Raw genomic sequence first — 25,805 nt, forward strand, 5'->3', positions numbered from 1 at the left:
AAATAACAAGAGCAAAACCAAACTGTTTTGCTGAAAATAAAGTAGAATTCAGTATCTTACACTGATCCTTTTGATTTTGGATCTTGAGTTAGTACTTACCTTTCTAGTATACATGATCTGGTAATTACCAATCTCATATTTGTTTTATGTTAAACATATATAAAATAACAAAAATTATTATATCATAATTCATCTAAATATGTCAAATAAAAAATATATCCTTTGATTTTTGTTAAATCCACATAAGTTTTTTTTCAAAATTTTAAACCATATATTTTTTTTTATATTTATCATATTGTGTTTAAAATTATCATTAATACAATCTTTACTTGCATTTGCATAAAGTCTCTTCTTCTTCTTTAAATTTTTTTTCTTTTTCACCATGTCAGCCGCAAATAAGACCAGAATATAAATATTAGTAAACAAGAGGGAGGGAAAGGGGGTACATTTTTGCATGAAATTTGTTAGTACAAATTATATGGTATAAATTAAGATAATATATAATAATAGAATGAAGACAGAAATAGGTCCAAGGCCACCATAACTAAAACTATCATATAGAATTTCCAATGGTCTATCTCTTGCTTTGCCTTTATTCATTTTGGTAAGAATCAGCCACATGAAATTTTATATATTATCCTTTAATCATATTCCATTATTTATAATATTTGATTTTATGAAAAATGAATCATTAATGCCAATTCGGTTAATTATTACTAGTATAATAAAAAATGGGGTCAGCAGATTTTATTTTTTTCTCCTGTATCACATGCATTATGTACTAATCACATGCATTATGTACTACAGGATAAAGGGGGTTTGAGCTGGCCAATAATCTTGTCAAAATAACCAAGTTAGACACGCGTCCATTAATTATTGAATGAATAAAAAAATTGTCTAACTCTTATGTTTAAGAGTCTAGAATAAAGAAATATAGAGCTAGAAATTGTCCAGGCAAATCCTCAAACTGCAAGTTACAAAGACAGGATGTATCAGCTTAATTATAATTTATAGGTGATTGGAGTCGAATCCAAGGTCGAGGGTTTCAAGTTAGATTCTCAGTTGGAATCCAAAAGATAAAAAAAAAAAAAAAAAATTATAGATGACTGATGCAATATCTTTTTTTTCAACTTCAATTTAATGTCTAGAGTTAAATTGATCAGAACATTAATGAAAATGGCATAGTATCATAAATCCAGAAATCTTTTATTAGATAATCGGGGACAGAGTTACAGGAGCAGATAGAGCCATAGCCCTTCTAAATTTTTTTTTTTACCTATTTTATTATGCAATGATCAATTTCATCAAATTATTACTTTGATCTCCTTTTCTCCTTTGAAATTATTGTTTGATTCCTTTTTCATTAATTTTTTACCTTTGCCTCTGTAGATAACGGCAATTGAATTTGGACTGGACATATCCAGACATTGGCCTTTGTTATTTTTGGAGTAATATTCTAAATTAAAGGCCTAATTTATGTCACTCACTTGTTCAATACTTTAGTTTCAAAATAAGATGAAACTTTGTTTCAACAGAGTCTAATGATGATGAGATGAATGAGTAGAAGAGGATTAAGCTGACTTTGATATCTGAACCTTAATTGTGGATCTGGGTGATTCAAGGTTTCCTATCAACTATTTTTTTGTGGAAAATTCCAATCAGATACAATAATTTTTCATTTAGAAATGTATTATTGGGTTGGTAGGGTGATTTAACAAGTGCTGTCAATGTCAGGTACTATGACTAGACAGCTGGGAAGAAAGATATAATGAGTTGAAAGGCAATTTTAACTGTCAGTTGTATTATTATGATAATTAAGCAAATTTCTATTTGAAAGTTCAACTCTGCTGTCAAAATGTGCTGCTGGAGTGAAGGAATCTTTTGATACAGAGAATGTTCCAGTCAATAAAACAATTAAGTAAGTTTCAAACAGGATGGGATCATTTGATTTCCCAAGGTTCAACTTTTTCTTCTCTCAGGATTTTATTTTTACGCAATGGGAGAAAACATCATTCAATTTCTTTTACCTTTTAACCTCTAAAAACAAAGTTTCAACTGTTGTAAATATTGATTCAAATTTTATAAGAGATTTATTTAAAATTTATTAGAGATTTATTTAAGATTTATCAGATATTATTTGACAAATAAAAAGATTTGTAAAAAAAGAATTTCAAGAGAAAGAAAATTTTTAATAGGTAAATTTAACTTAGCAAGAGAAGAATTCTAAAATGAAAGAGATTCTTAATTGACAAATTTAACTTACAAGAGAAGAATTCTAAAAGGAGAGGGATTCTTAATGGGTAAGTTTGTATTGTTATAAATAGGTGAAGTCTTTACAGGATTAGGTATGAGAAAAAGATGTAAGAGAGTTATAGGGTTTTGTGAGATAGACACCCCATAAGAGTATTGGGATTTTACGTCTTATGGGTGTGTATGTTTGTTTATGAGTAGACTAGAGGAGACTGAGAGGGTCCACATAATTATGGTGTATGGGAGCATATGAGTATGTGTTTGATTACGTTGGAAGGGTGCACAAGGATTTGAGTTTGTGTTTGTTTGGGTTGAGAATACTCCATAGGACTAGAGGAGATTGAGAGTGTCTTATGAGTATTGATTGTTGAGTGAAGTTGATAATTTGATGTAAGTTTGTAATTCTCTATAATTAGTGAATCTTTTTTCTCATCCGTAGATGTAAGTCAGTTAGACCGAACCACGTTAAATTATTGTCTTTTATGTGTTTGATTTATTGTTTGATTTCGTTTCTGTTGATATGATTGGATTGAAAATTTTTAACCCAATAAATGATATCAGAACTGTGGTGTTCTTCAACACGAACAAAATGTTTGCATCAACTCTTTCGTTTCAAGCCATGCATGGTTTTCTCCAATTATCCTCTATTCTATGAAAATCCTGAGCCTGGAATTTTGGATAAAATTAACTAAACAATTTGATTTACCAAAACAAAAAACTTGCCAAAGTCAACCAAGGAAAGCAACCAAATGCAGATGGTGATACTGATTTCATTTTGGAAGCTAGCCAGCCAGCCAGCCTAACCCAATACTACCATTTATTATAGCTAAAAGGCTTGGGCTACTAACCCATTTGTACTACTTGGACAATGGATGATCATGGGTTTGGGAAAGGTTACGAATTCGGCCTGAAAAAAAAATAGAGAGAAAAAGCCACCTAGTAAGCCCGATTACCATCTCAAGTCTCTTAAGCTCCTTTTAACATCGACTTAATTGTTATTAAATATATATCCTCACCTTGAGTTTGATACTTTTGATATCTCCTATTAGTACCTTTTTTTTCATTTTTTTTTTCTTATAAACATCTCTAAAGACCAAAGAAAAAAAAAAACCCAAAGTGATACACTCAAGGATTTGAGGGACTTTATTTTCTTTCCATGATCAAATATCATTAGATCAGCACAATGAGTTACAAATCTAGCAAAGCAAACCAAATGCTTCTTTTGATATTCCCATTTGTAGTTTTCTTCTAATTTTCTCTTCTCCCCGTTTATATGATTGCGACTTCAATTTATTATAATATATACATATAAAAATGATATATTTTAGTAAAGTTTTTGGATTTCACAAAATAAGATTAATCTTATTAATCATATATATGCTTTTTTTTCTAAGAAAAATGGGTCCTACAATCGAATCTAAAATCCTCAAAAAAACAATGCAAAATGTTACTTACACGGACAAACAGACACGACCATATGACTTTAAATAAGAAGAAATGTGTGGCTAAGCTGAACATGAAAGAGTAGTGGTTGGAGACAAAAGTATCCAAAACGATAACATATATCTGCCCCATTATTCAAACAACAAAACATAAAAGTTTATTAAATGGGAAATTAGAGTCCATATTGTCCTCAGGCTAATTAAGCTACTGTCCAAACCATATCATTATCATGGTGCTAATCCAATACCCATTTGTTCGATTCTTTTTTGTGATGCAAACAGCACTTCAATGTTTCATGCCCCTTTTTATTATAATTTTTCTTGCATAAAGAATTATTATTTGCTTGATTTGAGCAAAACTTTTAAGATTTTTCCCATTGTGGACCAGATAAGGGTGCTTTCAAGGGTATATTTTGCTTGTTTAGGTGAAGAAGCTGTTGAATTTTGGTTAAAGTGATCAGTGTGTGCGGGTGAAAAGAAAAAAGGGTTTCCTCCTTTTTTCAGGTAATTTTTTTGGCCATTCTTTTTATCAAGTAATTTATTCAAACTAGTTATCATTGTGTTTTTCCTTCTTTTTTTTTTTTGTATTTGAAATTTATTACTGAAATTAAAAATTTAATATTTTACCATTGGTATTTTTTTTTTCTTTTGTAATGTAATGAATCCTCCAAAGATTCTTTCTTGGACCACTAGGAAAAATTTTTTTATTCATTTTCCTTGATCCTTTTGAAGTCATTGGTTGCAACAAATTTATTAATGAAGTCTTTTATAGCGAAACTGGATACATCTTTTGAAACCACCGAATATATAATGGCCAAAAGCAAAAAAAAAATTATGATAATAAATAATAAATAAATAAAATTTTCTACTTACAAGGTTTGGTGGACAAAAATTAGGTCATGTCATGCAAAAACTTGAAAAAGATATAGTATAGAGTTTATGCTGGAGATGACAGCTGCATTTTTATTCAATATTATTATAATTAATAGATCACAGTCATATCTACCTCTCAAAACAAAGGTGATCATCTTGAGCTTAACTTTCTCATTTAACCTATTTTAAAATAATAATAATAAAAATTGTATGCACTCAGTTGCTTGAATACATCAATTTAGATGGGACTGGATTCATGCGACAAACTTGTTGGAAAAGATTGACACCACATGTGCACGATTTGTAATAAAAATAGCATGTAATAACCCAATTAATAAGACGATTGTCTTGTTTGTAATTTTTTGTTTCAATTTCATGTTTAATCCAAAAAAAAAAAAAATCGAATTCAACGGTTTAAATTTAAAATAAATGCATTTATCATTAAACTAAATGCGAGAATGCACAAAACTCAATTATCAATGATATATTTCTTCGATGAAAGAGGTTTGAACTTGTTTCCAGCAATCTCCTCGCCTATAAAACAAAAATAAATCAATAGTTAAATAAATAAAGTAAGAGAATCTAGTATACAAGCATAGAGAAACAGAAATAATTATAGGAACCTTAACAAAACCAACATTGCATCATGCACATATATATATATATATATATATATAGCTCCAGTAGTGGAGGAAGTTAGGTATATATCTCACCAAGTTTCAAGAAAACACTACTTCAAATGCAGAATATGATTAAATCTATAAATATAATATCTCATTAATGGGAGACATATCTTAGCTCAATTGCCTGTTCTTCACAAGCTAGATCTCACCACAAAAACTCCACTGTCACCTTTCTTTTATTCTAATAATTTTGATTCATAAAATAAAAAAGTAATCTTTTCTTGTCTCATAAAATTTACCTTAAGCATTAGGATTTCAAACTTGAATTTAAGACTTTCAAAATGAAAACTTGAGTTCTAATTGTTCGGGTATTTCTTTCAAAGAATTTGGATAGTTTTTTGCTTTTTTATATGGAAGTTGCCCCCCGACATGCCTTAAGTGGAAGTTGCTGTTAATGGAAAATTAATTATTAAAAGAAAAAAAAAAGGGAGGCATGGCGTGTTGTTCCACTGCCTTACGTTGCATAATATTCTTTTCTATCCAACTGAAGGGGGAAAAAAATTGAAGTGTTGGAAAGCATAAAATAATGGTTAGATTCTTAGATTCCACTATCATTCATCATTATCTTTGCTAATATTTTAATGGCTAATAATTCTGATTGATTAATACTACTTAGTTTTATCTTTGTACTTACTCGTGATTATGAAAGCAAAACCAATAATTCATGTTTCACAAAGATAGATGATAGTGACTCTTGATCTTCTCAATAGCTGATGAAACATTGTTAATTAAAGAAAAAAAAAAAAAGACATGACAAAGTCATGTCTCTTATATAAATGTAAAATTAAGGGAGATTAATTTAATTAATTTTTTAACTCTTTCTTTTCATAATATTTTAAAACTATGCATGATTAGGTGGCTCTTTACCTCCCTATTAATTAATTTCTGATTTAGTATAATAACCTTTTAATAAATCAACATTTGCCAAAGATTAATATAAGTTTAATACAAAAAAGATTAAATATAAAGATTAAAATTTATTAAAAAATTAATATATTATGATTCAATTTTTGACAACTTCAAATAAAAAATAATATAATAATATGGATATGTTTCCTTTCATATTTAGATTTTGGATCATTTAACACAATCTTTTATGTATTCGAGAAAGAGTAATTTATGTGCTTCAAAACAGTAAAATAAGGTTTAGATGCAACTATTGAAAAAGACTCTGATGATCTTATATATATCAGATCAGAAAACAATAAGTTTTGTCCTGTAAAGATATATCCATAATTAGAAAAAATGGCAGTGGGATCAAGCCAATTGGAGATCATTTCTTTGGCACTACATCTTTGGTTAGATGTATATGTATCCGACATGGGGTCATTGGACACACTCCGTTTCTCACGTTTTGAGACTCTTTATGGCTTTCGCTTAATTCCACTGTCACCAAATCATGAAATAGAATGTCAGAATAAAGGAAAGCAAAAATGTTTTTACTTTGGTGCTAGATTTTGTCAACTGCGTAAGCATCAAAGTGATCAAATCGATGTTTGTTAAGTACTGATTAAATGCAAGAATATGGACACTTTTTTTTTTTTGCCAAAATGCTTATATTCTTTGAATCAATGATGATTCCTCTTTTTTCTATTTGAAAAAGTAGTATTGAAACCCAATGATAAAAACCCTAAAGTTTCTAGCTATGTTTTTCCTAACAGCAGATGACACATTGCAATTTTGTTTAATCCTGAATGATATTTTAGTATTGCGACTTAAATTTTGATATGTGGTAAGCTCGAAGTTCCAGGGAGGACATATGCAGGATACAGAAATGGCAGTAATCAGATTCCTCAATGAGTCATGTTTTGAAATCCTGTAACACAGATTGGTGGGGTTTTGGGGAAGGAGAAAAAACTTAGAAAAGAAAAGAAAAGAAAATGGTTGGAGTTGTAGCTTGTAATGTACCCCCTCTTTTCTGTAGTACCGAGAGTGAAAAACCTGAAAATTTTGACAATTCTTTTGTTTTCTTGGCCTTACTTCTCTTCTTTAATGTACAGTATAAGAGTACCGTAAGAAGTGATTAATTGATTTTCGATTTTCTATCCAAGGTGGGACCATATGGCAACAGTAATACAAGCCGCCCGACCTGGCCCCATCCCCTCCCTTGGTTCAGCCTTTTCAGCAACCCCAATGGACCCACCGCCCCATACGGTTGCACCTCCCCTCACCGGCAACGCGTGCTTCCATGTCACTCTCTCCAATTTTTTTATTTTTATTTTATTTTGTTTCAACCAACTTTCTTGTAATGCATAATTTATTATCATATTCCACGACTCTCTGAGTGAGAGAGACAGAGAGAAAGAAAAGTGAGTTCTGAGCCCAGCATGCATGTGATGATGTGATCATCTTTTTTCTTTCTCATGATAGAAATGGGGGGACCTGGGATTTTACTTCTGGTTACATTTTATGGGGATTTTTTTTAATAAAAATTCAATTGTTCTGATTATTCCTGAAAACCAAATCCATTTATCTTCATTTATGTGGTCCTGGATGGAACCTGTTCCAGTCTGTACTATGTACAAATATTAATTTAGCATTTTCCACGCTCTACAAACTCTCTTCTTTTTTTTCTCCGTACAAAAGAAAGATGAAAGATCTATATCCACAAACCAGCATATGCCTTAAAAATTATTATTTTCAAGATTTATACATTTAATGTGTACCATTTTCTTTTCTAGAAGAATGGGTCCACTTATCTCGACCGTATGATGTTTGATTGATTTCCCAACAACCCTGCCAATTAACGGCCATAATCATTTTGTTGGGGTGTGAAATAGAACCCAACAACTCAGATTCAATGATCTCCATCATCATTTATGCCACATTGTACAGATAAAATCCACCATCTTTCAATGCCTTACCAATTTCATTATAAAATAACATATATTCAAGATTTGGCTTTGCATATATTTTTCTATTTGGGATATATATGATTTATATAATTCAAGAATCAAGATCTTTTAGTTTCTCAAATGTTAGATATGATATCCTGTGGCCAGTATTCAAACTATTGGGATAGTTTTTGAAGAGGGTAACCACTTTATCGTACGGCAGGGATGTAATTGTCGGCGGGCCAGGAGATGCCACCTTGAGCTTCTTCGTATCAGTTTCCACTAACATAAAAATTGTAAATAAAACGATAAATGATTTTCTATTATATATAATTAAGAGACAACTGTTGCAAGGGATATAGAATTCTTGGGTGCATGTGATTCACCTTAACAAGCTAAGCTGTTCTTTTTTATGATTGTCTGGAGAAGCAGTAGTGTTAGGCCCTTATTGTGATCCTCAAAACCCCATTATAGAAATGTCGGTTTCTAGAATTATATATCTAAGAGGTTTGGGTATTATTAGATCTAATTTTATATAAATTGCATTGCTGGACCTGTCTGAGGCATCTCTTCCACAAAACTTGAATGGCATTGGCTATGAGACTGGGATTTGTTTGGCATGCCTCAAACCCCAGATGCACCAACACTTTGGTTTCTGTGTGAAAGAGAGAATCTTAAATTTTTCTCTTTCAGTTTTTTTCTCTTTTTCCTTTTTTCTTCATAGTTTATTTGAAACTTTTCTGAGGTATATACTGATGGGGAATGTGAGGGCAAGGTCATCTTCTTTCTCTGTCAACCCAAGTTGTGGCTCCAGTTGAGATTTCAAGCTTTTTTGCCTTTTCTATTTTCTCTTTTTCCTTCCAAAACACAGTTTCTTTCCTTTTGCTTCCTATCTCCTCCGACTGGTTAGCAACACAAAGCTGTGATCTTCTTAATTGCTACCTCTTGAAGAAGCTCTAAAAGGTCAGAATATGCTTTTTTCTTACCACCCTTTTTCTTTTATTCCATGCATATATGCATTGGTTTTTCCTTTCAATCTTTTTGGAATCTAACAGGTTCATTCATCTCAAAACGATTCTTTAAGAATTTCCCTTCAACATGATAATGATCCTATTATTACACATATAATCAGCACCTTTCATATTTGCATGATTTGTTTTTTTCTTAAAGAATGAATTTTCTGATTACTGATCCTTCTCTCTTCTGTAGTCTTAGTAATTAAGTTTGGATACTCATAATTAGATATTTATGCAACTTTTTTTTTAAGCGGCAAAGACTTCTTAGGCTTTACTCATACATCTCTCCCAAGCCTGATTTATTCTACAACTTGAATTTATAAGAGATCAGTGATCACCATGTAAGACAGAATCTGAATGGCATTTCAATGATAAGAAGATCCATTTAGATGAAGGAATATTAATATTATATTTTGTAAAATGTGGTTATAAAAAGATTAACTAGATATGATTGATACAATCCAGAATGTTTAACAGAAAAGAGTATTGAAATAAGAATATACCAACAAGAGGAGAAAAAAGATATATGCCAATTGAGTTTGAAGTAATGGGTGGTGGAACATTGAGGCCACATATGATATATATGCACCATAGACAAAGCTGCATAATGGAAGATATTTTGTATGGAAGATTATCATGAGTGTGGCCCAAAAACATGTGAACAAGCAGACAAATTATACTAAAAGTAGTTGATGTTAATAACTCTTTCATTTTAGTGTTGAAAACATTAATATGCCCTTCACCCCCTTTTCTATTTGAAAAATAACAATCCATCACCGATCAAGGATTCTCAGCCATTTTTTCTAATCTTTTATTTTGGCAATTTAGCTCATTTTATAGGTAAAATTGTGAAAGGTGATTGAGCATCAGAGTAGATATGTGATCTACTTTTTTGAGCAAATTTCTTGGAAAGAAAGGGATCATATATCCAAATTCAACTCTATTTATCCTGGATATTGTACAAGCAACATTAAAGTCCAATGGAGAAGCTTGTTAGGCCGTACGATCAGGAGTATATGAGGATGGCAATGTTAAAGCATGAAGAAACATTCAAAGAGCAGGTATATATTTCTTATTACTTGCTTGTTTTTAAGTATATTTATCTGTTATATATAGTATTTGTTGTTCTAAGCTTGAGTTAATGCTGTCAGGTCTACGAGCTCCATCGTCTATATCGAATCCAGAAGACATTGATGAAAAGCATTGAAAACAGCAGGACTAATGGAAGCTTTAGCTTCAAGAATAATCACCATGGGAACCATGGGAATATGCACCAGAATTCAAGAATGAGACTTGACTTCGAACTTCCGGCTGATCAAGAATACAACATTGCAGAGTCAGATCATGGTAACAGAACGTTAGAAGTCATAGATGAGAACGAGATTGAGCTGACGTTAGGGCCCACAAGGTACATGCCGAGGAAGAAACATGGGACTCCTCTAACTTCGGATTCTGGACCAAGCAGCTTCTCTTCTTCTTCCACTGAATCCAGTCATATGAACAGGACAAGTAGTTCCATGACCAAACAGAAGACAAATACAACAAGAGATGAATTCAATGGTCGTGAGCTGGGACTCCTCCAGGTTACTGACATGACATTGGGGTATCAAAATGGAAGTAAAAACAATATTGATCTCGAAGAACAATTGAAACAAGAGAGATTAAAACAGCCTCCTTGGCTTTTTCAAGTTCTAAGTATGAATATGACTTGAAAAAAATGAGAAAATATCTTCCAATTTTCTGTGATTGGTGTTTGTGTGGAAGTTTCTGCTTAGTTGTTTTTAGCAAAAATGGGTGGTGGAGTCTTTTGTAAAGATCACTAGTTTCCCTGACTTCCATTACTATACTTATTGACTTGATATTTGTTGAGCTCAGCTTTCTAATCACTCAAATCTTTTCAAGTCCACTTTGGAAGACTTATAAGTTCAAGCGCACCTTTGTTGTTCTCTTTTGATTTGATCAACCTTTGCCATATAACCATTGTTTTAGTCTAACAAAATCTATTTACAAAACTTTTTATTGTTTAACAGGAATATGCACATTTGTAAAAAGTTTGTCAAAGGGAATTTATGTTGAATGATGCAACATTCAAAAGTGCAAGTTTGATCCCAAAAAGAAATTTCTGGCATCTTTCTAAGTATTTTTTGTTTAATAGTTAATTTGTTCATCTATCCTGATTGAGCATATGCAGATTGTATAACATTATTTCTATTAGTTCAGCATTGTTTTTGAAGAAAAAAAAAATCTACAATAACTCGGGAGACCAATTAGTGAATCTGAAAGGAAATGCAGGCCCATGTCATATAGGGTTGCTGTGCTCTTGGAAACAGAGTTCCACCATTCCATACATGATTTTCCTGGAAACAAATTTGCCAAATTGCCATCAAGGATCAAACCAGGTTGAAGAATCTGCAAATGATGCTTTTTATTACCTTGAAAGAGTTTTTTTTTTTTTTTTCAAGTACCAAACAAAAAAGAAAGAGTCCTTCTTTTTTTAGTTCTCTCCAATATTTATTATATTCCACACAGTACCTAAAATTCTAATTAGCTCTATTTATTTTTTTTGTCTGGCATCTGGGGCAGCTGAAACTTCTACACTACAAGAACAAGGCCTGTCATAGAAGAACAATAATCATGCCTATCTAGAGAAAGTCTGAAACCATGAAAACTTGACTATTTGTGAACCATCTTTTAATGGCACTGATGCTTTTGCCACAGACAATATGTACAAATGCTAGCCTGTCCCTCAAGCTACAATTGCTTTTCCAAAGTTCTTTATCCAAAAGGTCTCAATAATTTAGATACAGACCCCACAATCTGCATTAACAGTACAAATGGTCTGTTTTAGAATAATTTATATGTACGTTTACATTTATTTTCGTAAAATTTTTAACAGTATAATTAATTATTATAATATTAAAATTAAAATTAACGATAAAATATATATTTATATATAAAAGTAATAATAACGTGAAGTAAAATATAATAAAAATTAAAAATTATTATATTAAATTAAAAATATATATAATAAAATTTTTAATATATTTGATATTTATAAAATTATCAAATAATTAAAAATTAATAAAATTATTTTTTATAAAATTATAATTTTGTTAAAAATTAATAATAATATATTTTTAAATATTAATTTTAACAAAATTATATTTTGTAAAAAATATTAATATATTTATATATATTAGAATAAAAACAACTAATAGTTATTTACTTTATTATTTATATAGTTATCTATTTTATTTTTTTCATTCACTGAATGTATTTAATTATAAAAATAATTATTTTTATGTATTTATTATTTTAATTAATTATTAATTAACTTATTAAATAAGTATATAAATGATATGTTAAATCATTATAATAAATTAATTTGAAAATTTTAAATTTTAAACAATAAAATAACAAATAAATAAATAAATAACGAAAAATACCAAACCAATCTATAAATAAAAGATATATTTATCCATGGTTATAATTTTAAAGGTGAAAGAGAAAGAAAAATTAAAGGAGTTTGGGTAATACAGGAAAGGAGAGCTGCTGTGGACAAGAACATTTCCACAGGAGGGGGCGAAATCCAGTGAGAAAACAGAGGTCCAATGAGGTTGAAAAACATAATTTCAGTCCTGTTGAGGATTCTAACCGCACCTACTGAAGGTGCAACTGAATCCGAATGACACCTTAGATTAAGATAAGATTCGAACCCTTTCAGTACATATTAATGACCCATATTTCATAGGTTTTGAAACCTCCATTGATACTACTTCCTATCAACATCTTTTGAATAATGTGTTCAACAACATAAAGATGATATTATTTACAGCAAAACCACACAAAAGAAGCAGATATAGAAGGGGTCCAAGAGTTTTAGATGGTACCCCAAAAAAAAAAGAAGAAAAAGAGAGATGACAGCTACAAGTTTTCTCAAAATTTAAAGCAGCACAGACATTAAATTCTTCAGAAAAGTAGTGATGGAGGCAAGCCAATGTGTCAAGATATGGAGTGTCTCCTATCTTTGCTGGGTCTTGTTCGACCTTTGGCACCGGAAGCTGAGACTCCATGATCCGCCCGAACAAAAGGATAAAGCCGTCCAAGTTTCTTAGAAACTGAATTCATAAATGATTTTCTAGGCAAAGGAGGCTTATCAGATGAAGGCAGAATATTTCCCATAGGACTGCTTACTGCTGATTTAACTGATGATGATTTTTCTATTTCTTTCAATCTCATTTTCATTTTTGCTAGTTCTAGTTTCAGGTCCTGATTCTCTCTTCTTAAGCTGGAAAGTTCATCTGAAACTGGGTGGATATCAGTGGGGTATAAATTCACTCTGGAAGAAATGGCAGGGGAATCTCCACTTGAGATGCTTCCATTCATGACATCTCTAAGGCGTTGTTGCTCATAGTAAAGAACTTGAACCACGGTCTGGACAGGAAGACGGTCGTTTTGAGCAGCATGAGCACAGGCCTCCCGAGAGAGTTTCTGGCAATCCATCAAGCTGCAAACTTTCTTCCTCTCCAAGTCAGTTATGGTGGGGTGAGCCTGTAAATTATTATCAAAGATGGATTACAAAGCCAGCTTTCAGTAAAGGAATGTACTAAAATAAAAGAGAACTATTTCAGCCAAAAAAAAAAGACACGAAACTATTCATCCAAATAAAGAAGGAAAAAGCAAGGAAATCTAAAGGGTGCTATTGATTCTTGTAACAGTCGTATGACAAATCTGATTCACTTATGAATCAAAAAGATCTTAATATTGCCAATCGTATAAGAAATTTGTGAACCTTGATAGTAATATATCTTTTATGAGAATGCTTCAAAATCACCATTACTGCAACATGTTCAAGGTTTGAAATAGCTACCACAGTTAGCAGTAGGCAGTAACTTAATTTAGAATTTACAAAGATTTCAAAATTTGTGATTATTTGAAAATTACTATACTAATTTATGGCATATAGACCATGAATGTTCGTAGAAAATGGTATTTTTATTTGTATTCATATAAGCTTAGAATATATATCACACTAACTAATCATAATTATTGAATGAGTAAAAAGTTGCACCAAATTCTTAAGATGAGACTGCACCTTGAGGTAGATATCTATGGCTCTATACATCCCATCCTCTGTTACCCTCGATCGTTCTGGAATGAGTTCAGCGAGACCTATGAATCTTGAGACAGATAGATTCCGGTCAGATGCTATTTCGGCTAGGTAGCTCTCCATTAGCTTTCCCACCCTTTCCATGTCACTTGGTGGAGGAGAAATATACTCATCTTCATCTTTATAGCCAACATGGCTCCCTTCAGTTTCATATTCTAGGTAATTCATCATGATCCGCTGTACGGTGTCCACATCAAACAATGTATCCCCAGTAAAAGAATAGGCAGGAATCAAGAGATCATCCAGAACAGCCTGCCCTAATTGCAAGGCCATCCTTTTCTCTAAATCAAGTCTACAAGCAACAGTTGTTTCAAGGTATATTGCTGCTCGTAGCAGCACAGATAGAAAGCTTACAGACATTGCATTTTTCTCCCTTGGCAGAAGACTCACTATGGTTTCCAAGACAACCCTCTTTTCATGTTCTTGTCGTGGCTCAATTTTCTTCCTCCCCTTTCCAAATATTTCCTGCATGAATAAAGAGTCTGCACTTTAGATATTAACCATATTTATATTAGGTAAACAAGTCAACTATGTTGGTATGGGGTCTCACCAAACCTCTAAGAGCTTTCTGTGCGTAAAGCATAAGCACGGGACCAAGAGCATATTGTTTAAACCCTCTTGCAATCATTGCAATCAGAACCCGTTGGAAGATGTCGATTCTAAGAACAGCTATATCTTCAGCCCACCAATCAACAATAGGTTTTGAGTTAGAGATTGCTGAAGCCATTGCACTTTCATTGCCACTCTCAGACCTGCCAGACATACAAAACTGGCTCTCTTTGCAAGCTAAATATGCTATCGCATCTATGCACCGGCCCACCAATTTAACTTTCTCTGCAATAGGGAGGAGATTTTCTGACGCATGTAATACAGAAACTGCTCCTGCTAGGCTCTTAAGTGCCACTTCATTCAAGTAGGCTTCAGTTCTTCCCACAAGGTTTCCAACCGCATAGTCCTCAGTCATCTCAAGATACTCTGCCGCACATCTTAGCATGGCAATGTTCTCAGTGCTTATCTCAAAATTTATCCCATAACAGAATTTAGCTGCAAGTTCAAATGATTCAGCCCCACCCGGAACATCAGGAATTTCTATGACTGAAAGATCAGCATCATTGGATTCTGACACCACTTTCCTTATGTATCCACACTTAGAGACTAATGGAAACTGCAATTGAAAGTCGAAAATAAGATTAAAAAAATCCATGATTCTGTCATTAACAAAACTAGAGCTAGATGCTAAATTCTTGCTACTTCTTAAAGTTGATTTGCTTTGTGGACACATGGTAAATGCAAACAAAAGGTAGATGCAATTAAGCTTCTCCATGGTTGCCAAGACATGGAGAATGTCTTTACATGCTGTTAAAATAACATGCTATGACTGTTACTCTGTTGAATGGAAATGGAATCATACGTTTCAAAAGGAATATGGGAAATGAAGTGCTTGAATTCTACCTTATGCAGTGAAAAAGATGCTCCTCCAACTTGAACAGTGACATCACTGGGAATCTCCTGAGAGAAAATCCTGGAAAAAGAATCAACTTATCAACTTCAGTGTCCTTACCATTTTTTTTTCTGTTTCCTATCTGAAAAGCAATTTAAGAAGCCGGTTCACAAAAATTGGTCCCTGCTTATGAAAAAAGGATAGTAATCATACCACTCGCTGGTTCTCTTCATGGCTGTGGACAGAAGCTCCTTCTTTTTAGAGGACATGTTAAGAGTGATGGGTGCAGTTTCCTCCTGATCAAGATCCACCATGGCAGAGGCTGAAGCAATTTTATCATGATCATGTCTGCATCTCCATCACATCATAAAAAATGAGAGCCTAGGAACAGAGGAATTCTGATACTGTGCTTATAATTTACAAGGTTATGGTGAAGCAAGAGAACATGACATTCCCGTACTGTTTTGTTTCTTTATGACCTTGTTTTTCAAATGTTAAATAAGAACCTGAAACTTTAAAAAAAAAATAAAAAAAGTGCTCCACTAATAATGAGAATAGAAGCTCAAGCTGAAGCTCATCTCTCTAATAACTGCATTATCCAACTTCAGCCTTACAAACAATCATCAGAATAGGCGAAGTCCCAAAACTAGGTCTCCCAAGAAAACTAGAGGGTAGTCTGTACGGTGTAAATTTAAAATGAGTGGCATTTTGGGTATTAAAGGAATGAAATGAGGTGAATATAAGAAGATAGATGCAGATAATAGTGTGTGGTGTGGGTTTAGGGAGTTTTGTTGAAGAGATTAGATGACTTCATGTCCCTTGGCGGCTAAAGGTAGAAGCTACCACGTGGGAAACATTCTTATCCACAAAAGTTTCCATCTTCAATTCTTTGTTGATTTTCATTGCACATTAAACGCAGCATTCAAAACCTAACCTATCTGGCTTAAACGGAAAATGGCATGTAAAACAAGATACCAGGGTTTCCCTGTCTGACTTTGGAATAGCTTTATTTCAAGTTAGATGACTCTCATAATTATAAGCAACCATGGGTTTTTAATGTTAGAGTTAAAAAAAAGGTGGTTATCATGAAATTGTGTTTAACTTTCTGCTTCACATGCTTCTTTACAGTGTAATAATAGAAACCTTGTTCCAGGCTGCTTTTCAAGGCGTCAGATCGACACTCAAGTCCAAGCTCTGAGGTAATTGTGGAACACATCTGTATACATGTGAGTGACAACTTGTTCACCACATTAACCAATTTCCAATATATCCAATCAGCATCCATATGAAGGTTTAGCTTTGCTGAGATGGAAGGAATTTGAAATTTAAAGCAAACGTAAGATATCTTACACCAAAATTTTCCACCCTGGTCCATCTAGCTGAAACAAGGCCGGTCTTCCACTATGAGGCCTAAGAATTGCACATATTGAATTCAATTCTAATTTCTACCTAGATTACTTGACTCGAATCAATCTACTTCTTGAAATGTAATAACCTGAGGTTTTCCCATTCGGGATTTCTCTAGATGTTCCCATTCTTAGTTCAAAACCATGTTTCTCCAGGTTCAGTTTTAGTTACTCCGTGTCAGGCAAGAGTCATTTTCTATCAAAGCCAGTAGCAGCATGTCAGAGTAAAATTCTCTGGTGCAAAGTTATGTGATTGCAAACGCACGTGAAATGGAAGAAAATGCTAGTTGGCTTGGTTGGGATAGGCTTTATCCTATCTGGATTGTTTTTACCAAGGAAGAAAGATATGTTTGCTAAATGAGACGAAGTAAGTTTTAGATGCCAAAATAAGAGAAATTCTGATCACTGTCACAACCATAACTTATCTCCTTTTGAAGGCAGCAGGTAACTGGGTTCCCTAGTATTAATACACAGCAAAGTGAAGATAGTTCAACAGCAATTCTTTCTGCAATAAATGAGGTCCTTAAAATCAATGAAAACATCAGCTGTTGTACCTGTCATCAGTTATCTTCATCTGTTGTACGCAATTTACGGGTCCCCTTCTGAACGTTGATAGTTCATTGGACAGCAAATTTATCACTTGATCTCCAATCCATTGTAATATTTCACATCTGCATCGGATCTATAATTCATATTCACTTCACAGCTCTTCCGGCCCCAGCCGTTGGACTTCTTGGTTAGACTACATTAAAAGGATTTTTGTATTTAGTTGCAGGCAATTGTCCAATATGTCGAGTGGTATTGGACCTATTGGTCTCTGAACCATTTTCAACTATTTTGACAAAACCCTGAGAAAAGAAGCCAAAAACAAAAGGTACTTGTTGAGGTAGGGCTGCTACAGTGTTATTCGTTCAATCTCCATAATTCATACAAAATTCCTAATGTTTATACCTAATCAAAGTCATTATGTCTACCTTGGATTCGAGCTTAAGGTATAGACCAAAACTTGAATAGTAAAGGTCACTTCATTAGCTACAGAAACTTTTACAAGTTAAAAAGGGTTGCAAAATCCTGATACTCTGAGAACATAAAAAGAGTTTGATCATGTGCCTATCATAACATAGCAAATAACCTGGTGAATCTTTACAAACTGAATTGTATTTTTGTCACTTAAATCAAACAGAAGCCAGTAGAGATAATCGCATAATGGGGTTATTCACCAGGATTAGAAAAGCTAACGTAAGTCATCTGGTAAAGGACATATTTTTGGGTATAAAGGAGGCCAGCTTGAGAATAGGGGAAAGTGTTGCAGGTAAGCGACATATTCATTCTTGAATCTTGAACAATCTTTGCCTGTTGCGTGAATATTCCGGTCCTATTGAGGCGACTTCTATATGATGCAGATGAAATGTACTAGAAACAAAGAGAAATGATTTCTCGTGGGGTGGGAGATATGGGTTAAGGGATGCAGTCTTGCGAAAGGAAGAAATCAAATTTACGCAAAATTCTGCATCAAGCAAGCAATAGTACTTGATAGATAGTGTGACATGTTCTAAGAGGCCCACAATCAAAGCAATGATTTTGAATACCACCGAGGATTAGGATTCCTGCTGAGATGGGATCCATAGATTTCAGAAACCTCTAAATACGAGGCAGCCTGTTTATATAAAGCCATCGACCCACCACTTGGTTATATGAGACCTGTCACCTCGCATCTGTCTCCATATTCACTTGGAAGTAGTGCTTAAAGTTTCAGCCACAAAAATGATGGTGAACCTCTCAAAAGGAGAAAGAAGTAAAGAACCATTCTAGCCAAAAGCCCAACACCGTCAAAGATTGTGCCCATCCCACGTGAACGGTTCCAAAATTTACTACCTAAATTAATAGGTTGATTTCGGTGATTAATTTTGGATTAAGACTGCACATGCTTCATCAGACAGAGAAGCAAAATACCTTACAGGAGCTCCTGAAAGTCTGAAACTGATGCTTTACAAGCTACTGTGGCTGCCTTTCGTAGATTTATATGCAAGACACCTATCAAGATTTAAATAACTATGAAATTTTTCTGATAAACCTAGTTGCTTTAACTTTAATTGAAAGGTCCTACTTTGAACCTTACCATTCATGACAATGCAGATAGTCCAAACACAAGTGAACTTGTCAATAAGAGCCTGTAGAAAAAGGGCATATGGTGGTGATGATTTGGACATTTCCATGACAGAAATGCAAATAGTTGATCACGATCGATCAGATAAAAAAGGGGAAACATATATAGAGATTATCAGATTATCCATATAGTTGGGGTAGTCGTACAAATTGGAAAAGCAGTTCTTTTTTATGCTGGTCAAGAAGAAAAAGAAAGATGAATAATGAGAAAAGAATTCAACCCTATGGACAAGGATCTTTCCTAGAAAATGAAACTTTACGAAAATTATTGTCTCAGTTCATTCATCATAATCACTATGGAAAGAAACTATATCATCGAGAGTTGTTATGAGTTGCTGTCACAAATTTATTGGAGAATGATTAAAAATATGTAGAAAATCTTATTGTATAGTCAAGAAAAAGAGTGAATTTTCAGCATTTACATCTGTATAATAAGAAAATACTAACAATGATGAAGCTGACAGCCAAAAAATAAGATGGGTAGATGAGACCAACTCCCCAAAACTGGCAAAATGCAACATCTTCGGTATGTATGCATAAATAACTTTGCTTTTGGGTGTCTGTCATGTCTTTTCAATCACATATAAATGGAAAAATTCATCACCGAAATATTGCCAAGCAAGCCTAAGAATATAGACAGACACGAAAATCATGGATTAAATCTTGGATTAAAAGTGGCTTGATACGAGCATGGCTTTTTATGTATTTTGTTGTTGTCATGTTCATGGTGGAGAGTCTAAAAATTCTAGCAGCCAAGGCTAGGAGGTCACGTCAAGCTACAAAAAGGGCCATGCGAGAAGTGACAACATGTTGGCCAAGTAAAAAAGAAAAGATGAACAAATTAACATTAGTGTTATTGTATGCATGATTTGCAGTGTATGTTATTGGTAAATTATCAAAATTTGAATGACGAAAAATGTGAAAATTGGCAAAAAAAAAATAATGAAAGAGGCCAAGACAGACGTACAATGGCGATGGGTAGGGATACCGGCCGCTAATATTTTTCTGTCAAACAGATTAACCTCGTTCAAGAACTGAAAACTCAAATATTCCTTCCTTAACCATGTAATTCATCACAATTTACATCAGGGTTAGGGACAATCTTAACTCTCTAGCCCAAACGCCCAACTGAGCCTTTTACTCAGCTCATTTTCTATTGGGCTCCAGCAATATTTTTAAAACTTTAGTTGGGTCGATTAGGCCTTGTATATCAAATTTTAGTTACATACATTTTAAAAATTTATTTGATATATTAATAGTAAAACTTTTTTGAATTTTACAATGGAAGTTAAGACTGTAACATATGTCTTATTTTTTTTGGATAAATATTTTATTTTTTAAATATATATTAAGATTATATTTGATATATAAGATGATAGATAAATAAAATAATAATTATTTTATATTATATTTAGTTTATATCTAAAGAAAATAACATGATTATAAAATGATTAATCATCTTCTTGATACAGAATAATTCAATCCTCTTAAAGTGAAAAAAATTATTTTTCAATCTATAAAATTTAATTTATATATTCTATTATATCTTTAAAAATTATATAAATTTTAAAAAAAAAAATTTGATCAATAAATAAATTATTATATTCTAATATTTTCACATAACAAATATAAAATATAATAACATTATTTAATTTAATTTTATTTATAATATCATCTTATTATATTTTATCTTAATCTTATATGTCAAACATATTATAAAAGATATGTGCTGTCATATTAACTCTTATTGTTAAATTAAAAAATTTTACTATTAATTTTTTGGATAATTTGTTATAATTTTTTACTTATATATTTTATATTAACATTAAAAAATAGTATTTTATATTAATTTAATCCGCTTGTTCAGCATATTTGACATTACTTCAATCCTCTTTCAAGAATTAAAATCCAAAATTCCCGGCTTAATTATGATCAAATAATTTTTTAATTTTTAATTTTCATTTAAATTATTTTTAATATAAATTAATGTTTTTATAAAATATTATTTCTTTTTTATAAAAAATAAAAAAATAAAAATGTATTTAAATATAATAAAAATATAAAAGTGGATAACCTAAAATTTTTTTTAGTGTTTTAGTCAAGATTATTTTAAGAGCATACTCTTAAATAAAAAATAATATAAATATATTATTTTAGTTATTTATATTTAATTATTTATACATAATATACATAGTTATATATTCAACAATAAATAAAAAATAAATATTCACTTGCAATATAAAATGATAACAAACACTAGTGCATTAAAAAAAATTTCCACTGGCTTCCTTTCTCATAAAATACTGCATATTCTTCTTAAGATATATATTTTATTATTTTTTAATGGAAATCGTACCTCATTGAGAATTTTAATTTAAATAAATACTTCTCCAATTATTAGGAAAATAAAAATGGAAACAGAAATTGCACTTTAGAAAAATACCAATCGAGAGAAACGGCGTCGTACTACTTAAACCACCCGGCGTCGTTTGAAATTATGGCATAAAAAAAAACAAAAAAACAAAAAAAATCTCCTCGCCGGAGATGGTCATAATCAATCTACTGCAAAATTAGCGACGCTTCTTCAGTTTATCCAAACCCTCCCTAAAACCCCTGCAAACACACACATTCTTCTATGGCAACCAAACCCAAAATCTCCATTTCTGGCAATCAAACACATTAAGATATGCTTCAATCTTTTAGTTCAATGAATCCTTCAATGGAACTTTCTTCCTCTTTTAAAACCATTCTCAAAAAAAACTCTTCGAAATATCTTTCTCTTCATCTCTCTCCTTTCCCACTTCAGCTAAACCAAAAATCATCACCAAAAATCTCCGCATTTTCGCTGTAGCTATCGACCCATCACAAGAACGCCCAAATTGACAGAAAAAATCTCCGCAACAGCTCCAAATTGACAGAAAGATTCCTAAACAGCCCACATTTATCATTGAACCAATTCCCTTCTTTAAGTTCTTGTTTGCCTTCTTCAAAGCTTAACAATGCCGACAAAACTTGGATAGATGAGTATTTACTTGAAGCTAAGCAAGCTTTGGGGTACCCTTTGGAGAAATCTGATGAATTGGGAGATGATAATCTGGCTAAACAGTTTGATACTTTATTATATTTGGCGTTTCAGCATCCTTCTTGTGATAGGACTAATGCCAGGCACGTTAGGTCCGCGTATTGAGGCTTTGGTTTATGGGGCAGTATGTAGTGGAGCTGGCTCCAGCGGAGTTTTTCTTGCAGAGGTATCCGAGGGAGTCACCGGGGCTGATGAGGGAAAGGGTGTTTAGTTTAATTGGGAAGAGGAATTTGCCTAAGTGGATTAAAGCTGCACGCTCGCAGACCGGGAACCGCCTGTGAAGTAAGTTTTTCTTCTGTTTATAATTTGGTAAATAATGTGCATAATAGATATTGATGTGTAGGATTCACAAATCTATTCCATGTTGTATTCTAGTTTGAACTTGGCTGGTCATCTGTTTGTATTTCAAGTTATAATACTTGGAATAAGTCTATGTTTTCATCTGAAATGAGGTGCTTCATTTTCATTTTGGCAAATGGTGCACTTAATTTTGTGTCGCATTCCATGACATAGAAATAAAACCATTAAGGCCTCTTGCCTTCAGCTTTGATGCTTTGATCTGTCTTTTAGTTGCCCACGGCTCTGCTACCTTCTAAGTGTCCTTAAATAAGGAGTATTTTAAGTTCTTGAATTCTATGCTAGGTTAACTCAGGACTTACTCTTATGCTTTTAGTTTTAGTTTGGACTTCGGATGCTTTTTGGCAAGCCAGGGCCAGGCATCAATTTGAAATAGGCATATTCTTCTGTGGTTCTGGTGGTTGCCATCTTCCTGATTGGCTACATATTCTGCACAGCAATGTGATTTGACAATTGATAGCATGTAAGGAAAATAAGACTACCCATACTAGTTAGGGAACTGAGATGTACATGGGTGGAATTTAGTTGCTCCGATATTGCAGCTGCACTTGCTCAAACTTATATCTTGAAAATTACATAGTTGAATCCCGAACTTGCTCAAACATACTGCATCTTAGTAAAGTGGTGCACTAGGCTTCTTGTGTGCTCTTGACAAAAAGGAAGCTGAGTCAAGTTGGAGCCATATGATGGGACTGCTGTGATAATAAGTTGACTGCAGTAGGAGGGGGCTTCCACCATTATTAAGCATATTCTTTCTGTGTCATCTGCTAGTGATGAAGCTACTAAATGAACTTGTATTGTTGGCACCAAACATGCTTTACTAAACATTCTTTAAATGCCTTATTATGTGAAGTTGAGAAAGGGGTTCTGCACGATAAACAATTTGTTTGACTATGATCTTTTTGTTAGGATGTATAATATTTTGAAGAGATATTAGGGTAACCCATGATCCCAAAAGCTAAAGTTGATGGTAAAAGTCTCAAATTTCAAATTTAAGTTCTAACAACAAATTGCATAGCCAGAAAAACACAGGACAGAGAAGACCTGAAAGCTCTGAAGTTATGGAGCTCTGCTAACAACAGTTTCATTAATACAGTAAAAATGTCAGGGTAGGGATAGAAAAGCTGATAGATACCTTGTATTGCAATAGTTAGGAGGCTGATAGATACCTTGTATTTTGATAGGAAATATGTGCCACCAAGCCTTAGCTTACTGACAGGAAGTGTCAGCTTTCATATGTGTAACAGTTAAGCATGTATGTACCTAATACATATGAGCATCTTGAGAGCTAGTATCACTTGATGCACTTGGGTGGTGGCATTGTGAGATATTTGTAATTGACTGATTGCACATATATATTGGCTACTAATTTATGTTCTTATGGCTAGGTCTATCTTTTGGGCTTCGTTTGGGGCAATATGCTTGTATTTTGGTATGCCACAAGTGTATCGTGTTCTTTTTGAAGTATTTGAAATGGATCCAGAAGCTGGGGACTGCCAGCCACGGTTAAGGAGACAACTCAAAGATGTGGATTATGTTTCTGTTGAATTTGAAGGGAATAAGCTCAGTTGTTAAGATGTTGCTACTTATAAGGCAAGCTTTGGTTTGTTCTCATTCATTTATTGATAGCTTATTTGTTAATTGGAAAACCTTAACGGGTGAGCAAAAAGAAAGAATAGGTGTATGATTGGTGCTATGTTTTAGAGCAATGTTTCCGGAGTCTGGAGAAGCATTTCAAACATTTATATTGTGAGGAAACTTAACCTAATTTGTTTTTCTTTATGGCCACTTGAAGATGCTCTCTTTGCACATCCAAGGCTATTCAGGGCTTGTGTTCCACCAGGTATGCATCGGTTTCAGGGAAATATCTGGGATTATGACAGCAAACCACAAGTTATGCAGGTACTGGGATATCTCTTGGCAGTTAAGGATAGAATTCCTGAAATTACTGAAGCGAGGAACATTGAACTTGGACTTGGGCTACAGGTAATTTGACTGTCTAGTCTTTCATGAATTTATATTGTGTGTTTTTTCATATCTATGCTTGCTTGTTTATTCTCGTTTCTAACTGAAGGCGCTATTTACTCATCTTTCTCCTGTTTGATTGGGGCTTTGTTTGATTCCTGATGTGTTGTTTTATTTCTGGGATTACAGCTTTGTTTTATGCAACCATCAAAATACAAGTTTGAACATTCTCGGTTTTGCTTTGGGCGGTTGGAATTCGTTGGCCAAAAGATCCAGGTAATGGTTTTTGCAGTGTTGGACATATGCTTTGGCCTGTTTAAGCAACCATAGATTCTGTTTAGCAAACATCTATCTCCTTTTTATTATTTGATATGACTCTTTGGAAAAAAGAAGGATATGAGAGCAAAATCTGTTCCAATAACTCAATCTGATAGATGCCTGTTTTTAATTTCTTTAGGATCTTGTTATGGCTGAGAGGTTGCTGATGAAGCATCTAGATGCCCCTGGAAGATGGCTACAAGAAAAGCATCGCCGTGTTCTCATGAACAAGTTCTGCGGGAGGTATTTGAGGGAAAAATATCTCCATCGTTTTATCATCTACTCGGAGCAGGTTCAAGATGCATTCGAGCACAATCGAAGACGAAATCCTGCCACAACTGCTGTTCAACAATCCCTCCATGGGCTTTCGTACACCGTTTATGGCAAGCCAGATGTGAGGCGCCTTATGTTTGAGGTTTTTTACTTTGAGCAAATTCAACCTAAATCTGTGTAGATCTCTGGGGAATGAAAGCTTAATACAAATATGACAGGATAAAGAATACAAAGTAATATAATTTAAAAATTTAATAATAGTTATATATTAATTTAATAAAATAAAAAAATATATTTCATGATTTCGTATCAACATAAATTATTATACATAATTTTTGTATAAAATATATATAAATTTTAATATTTTGATAGGATATAAATATAAAAATATAGTAATTTTGATGCATTTTCTTCTCCGTCTTCATGTTTGATTTGCTGGTGATCTCAAATAAGTAACAATCACATATTCATCCATTTTGCACCTTTGTTAGAGGTACTCAAAATCTCTTTCCAGCTTCAAGGTTGAAAG

General features: G+C 32.9%; 3 protein-coding genes and 1 pseudogene across 4 annotated transcripts; 3 read left to right on the plus strand and 1 right to left on the minus strand.

The window, feature by feature from the left end:
• The first annotated feature begins 8,708 nt into the window (after positions 1-8,708).
• LOC111292802 (uncharacterized) lies at positions 8,709-10,983 on the plus strand. The gene is made up of 3 exons (XM_022885388.2): positions 8,709-9,045; positions 9,927-10,159; positions 10,250-10,983. Exons 2-3 carry the CDS (start codon positions 10,079-10,081, stop codon positions 10,808-10,810), a joined length of 642 nt encoding a protein of 213 aa, XP_022741123.2. The 5' UTR covers positions 8,709-9,045; positions 9,927-10,078; the 3' UTR covers positions 10,811-10,983.
• Positions 10,984-12,822: 1,839 nt separating this feature from the next.
• On the minus strand, positions 12,823-16,685 carry LOC111292046 (BTB/POZ domain-containing protein SR1IP1-like). The gene is made up of 5 exons (XM_022884229.2): positions 15,923-16,685; positions 15,721-15,790; positions 14,819-15,433; positions 14,194-14,733; positions 12,823-13,649 (listed from the first exon to the last, which is right to left on the minus strand). The coding sequence occupies exons 1-5, from the start codon at positions 16,021-16,023 to the stop codon at positions 13,101-13,103; spliced, it is 1,875 nt and encodes a 624-aa protein (XP_022739964.1). The 5' UTR covers positions 16,024-16,685; the 3' UTR covers positions 12,823-13,100.
• A 5,282-nt stretch (positions 16,686-21,967) lies between these two features.
• Positions 21,968-24,483, plus strand: LOC149516370 (ribonuclease III domain-containing protein RNC1, chloroplastic pseudogene; annotated as a pseudogene). Its single transcript, XR_016345462.1, has 3 exons — positions 21,968-22,645; positions 24,109-24,323; positions 24,425-24,483. The product of XR_016345462.1 is annotated as a ribonuclease III domain-containing protein RNC1, chloroplastic pseudogene (transcript).
• On the plus strand, positions 24,173-25,534 carry LOC111292093 (ribonuclease III domain-containing protein RNC1, chloroplastic-like). The gene is made up of 4 exons (XM_089766512.1): positions 24,173-24,313; positions 24,516-24,706; positions 24,875-24,961; positions 25,143-25,534. The coding sequence occupies exons 2-4, from the start codon at positions 24,566-24,568 to the stop codon at positions 25,455-25,457; spliced, it is 543 nt and encodes a 180-aa protein (XP_089622638.1). The 5' UTR covers positions 24,173-24,313; positions 24,516-24,565; the 3' UTR covers positions 25,458-25,534.
• The last annotated feature ends 271 nt before the right edge of the window (positions 25,535-25,805 follow it).

The sequence above is a fragment of the Durio zibethinus genome, chromosome 10 (genome assembly GCF_047325235.1).
Source record: "Durio zibethinus cultivar Kanyao isolate XHJ-2024 chromosome 10, ASM4732523v1, whole genome shotgun sequence".
NCBI classification, from domain to species: domain Eukaryota; kingdom Viridiplantae; phylum Streptophyta; class Magnoliopsida; order Malvales; family Malvaceae; genus Durio; species Durio zibethinus.

Coding starts and splice junctions, on each gene's coding strand:
- LOC111292802 (XM_022885388.2), top strand. CDS start 10,079: ATGGAGAAGCTTGTTAGGCCGTACGATCAGGAGTATATGAGGATGGCA. Junction 10,160..10,249: donor AAGAAACATTCAAAGAGCAG/GTATATATTTCT, acceptor TAATGCTGTCAG/GTCTACGAGCTCCATCGTCT.
- LOC111292046 (XM_022884229.2), bottom strand. CDS start 16,023: ATGGTGGATCTTGATCAGGAGGAAACTGCACCCATCACTCTTAACATG. Junction 15,434..15,720: donor CATCTTTTTCACTGCATAAG/GTAGAATTCAAG, acceptor TTTCAATTGCAG/TTTCCATTAGTCTCTAAGTG. Junction 13,650..14,193: donor CCATAGATATCTACCTCAAG/GTGCAGTCTCAT, acceptor AATAATTTACAG/GCTCACCCCACCATAACTGA.
- LOC111292093 (XM_089766512.1), top strand. CDS start 24,566: ATGCATCGGTTTCAGGGAAATATCTGGGATTATGACAGCAAACCACAA. Junction 24,707..24,874: donor AACTTGGACTTGGGCTACAG/GTAATTTGACTG, acceptor CTGGGATTACAG/CTTTGTTTTATGCAACCATC. Junction 24,962..25,142: donor TCGTTGGCCAAAAGATCCAG/GTAATGGTTTTT, acceptor TAATTTCTTTAG/GATCTTGTTATGGCTGAGAG.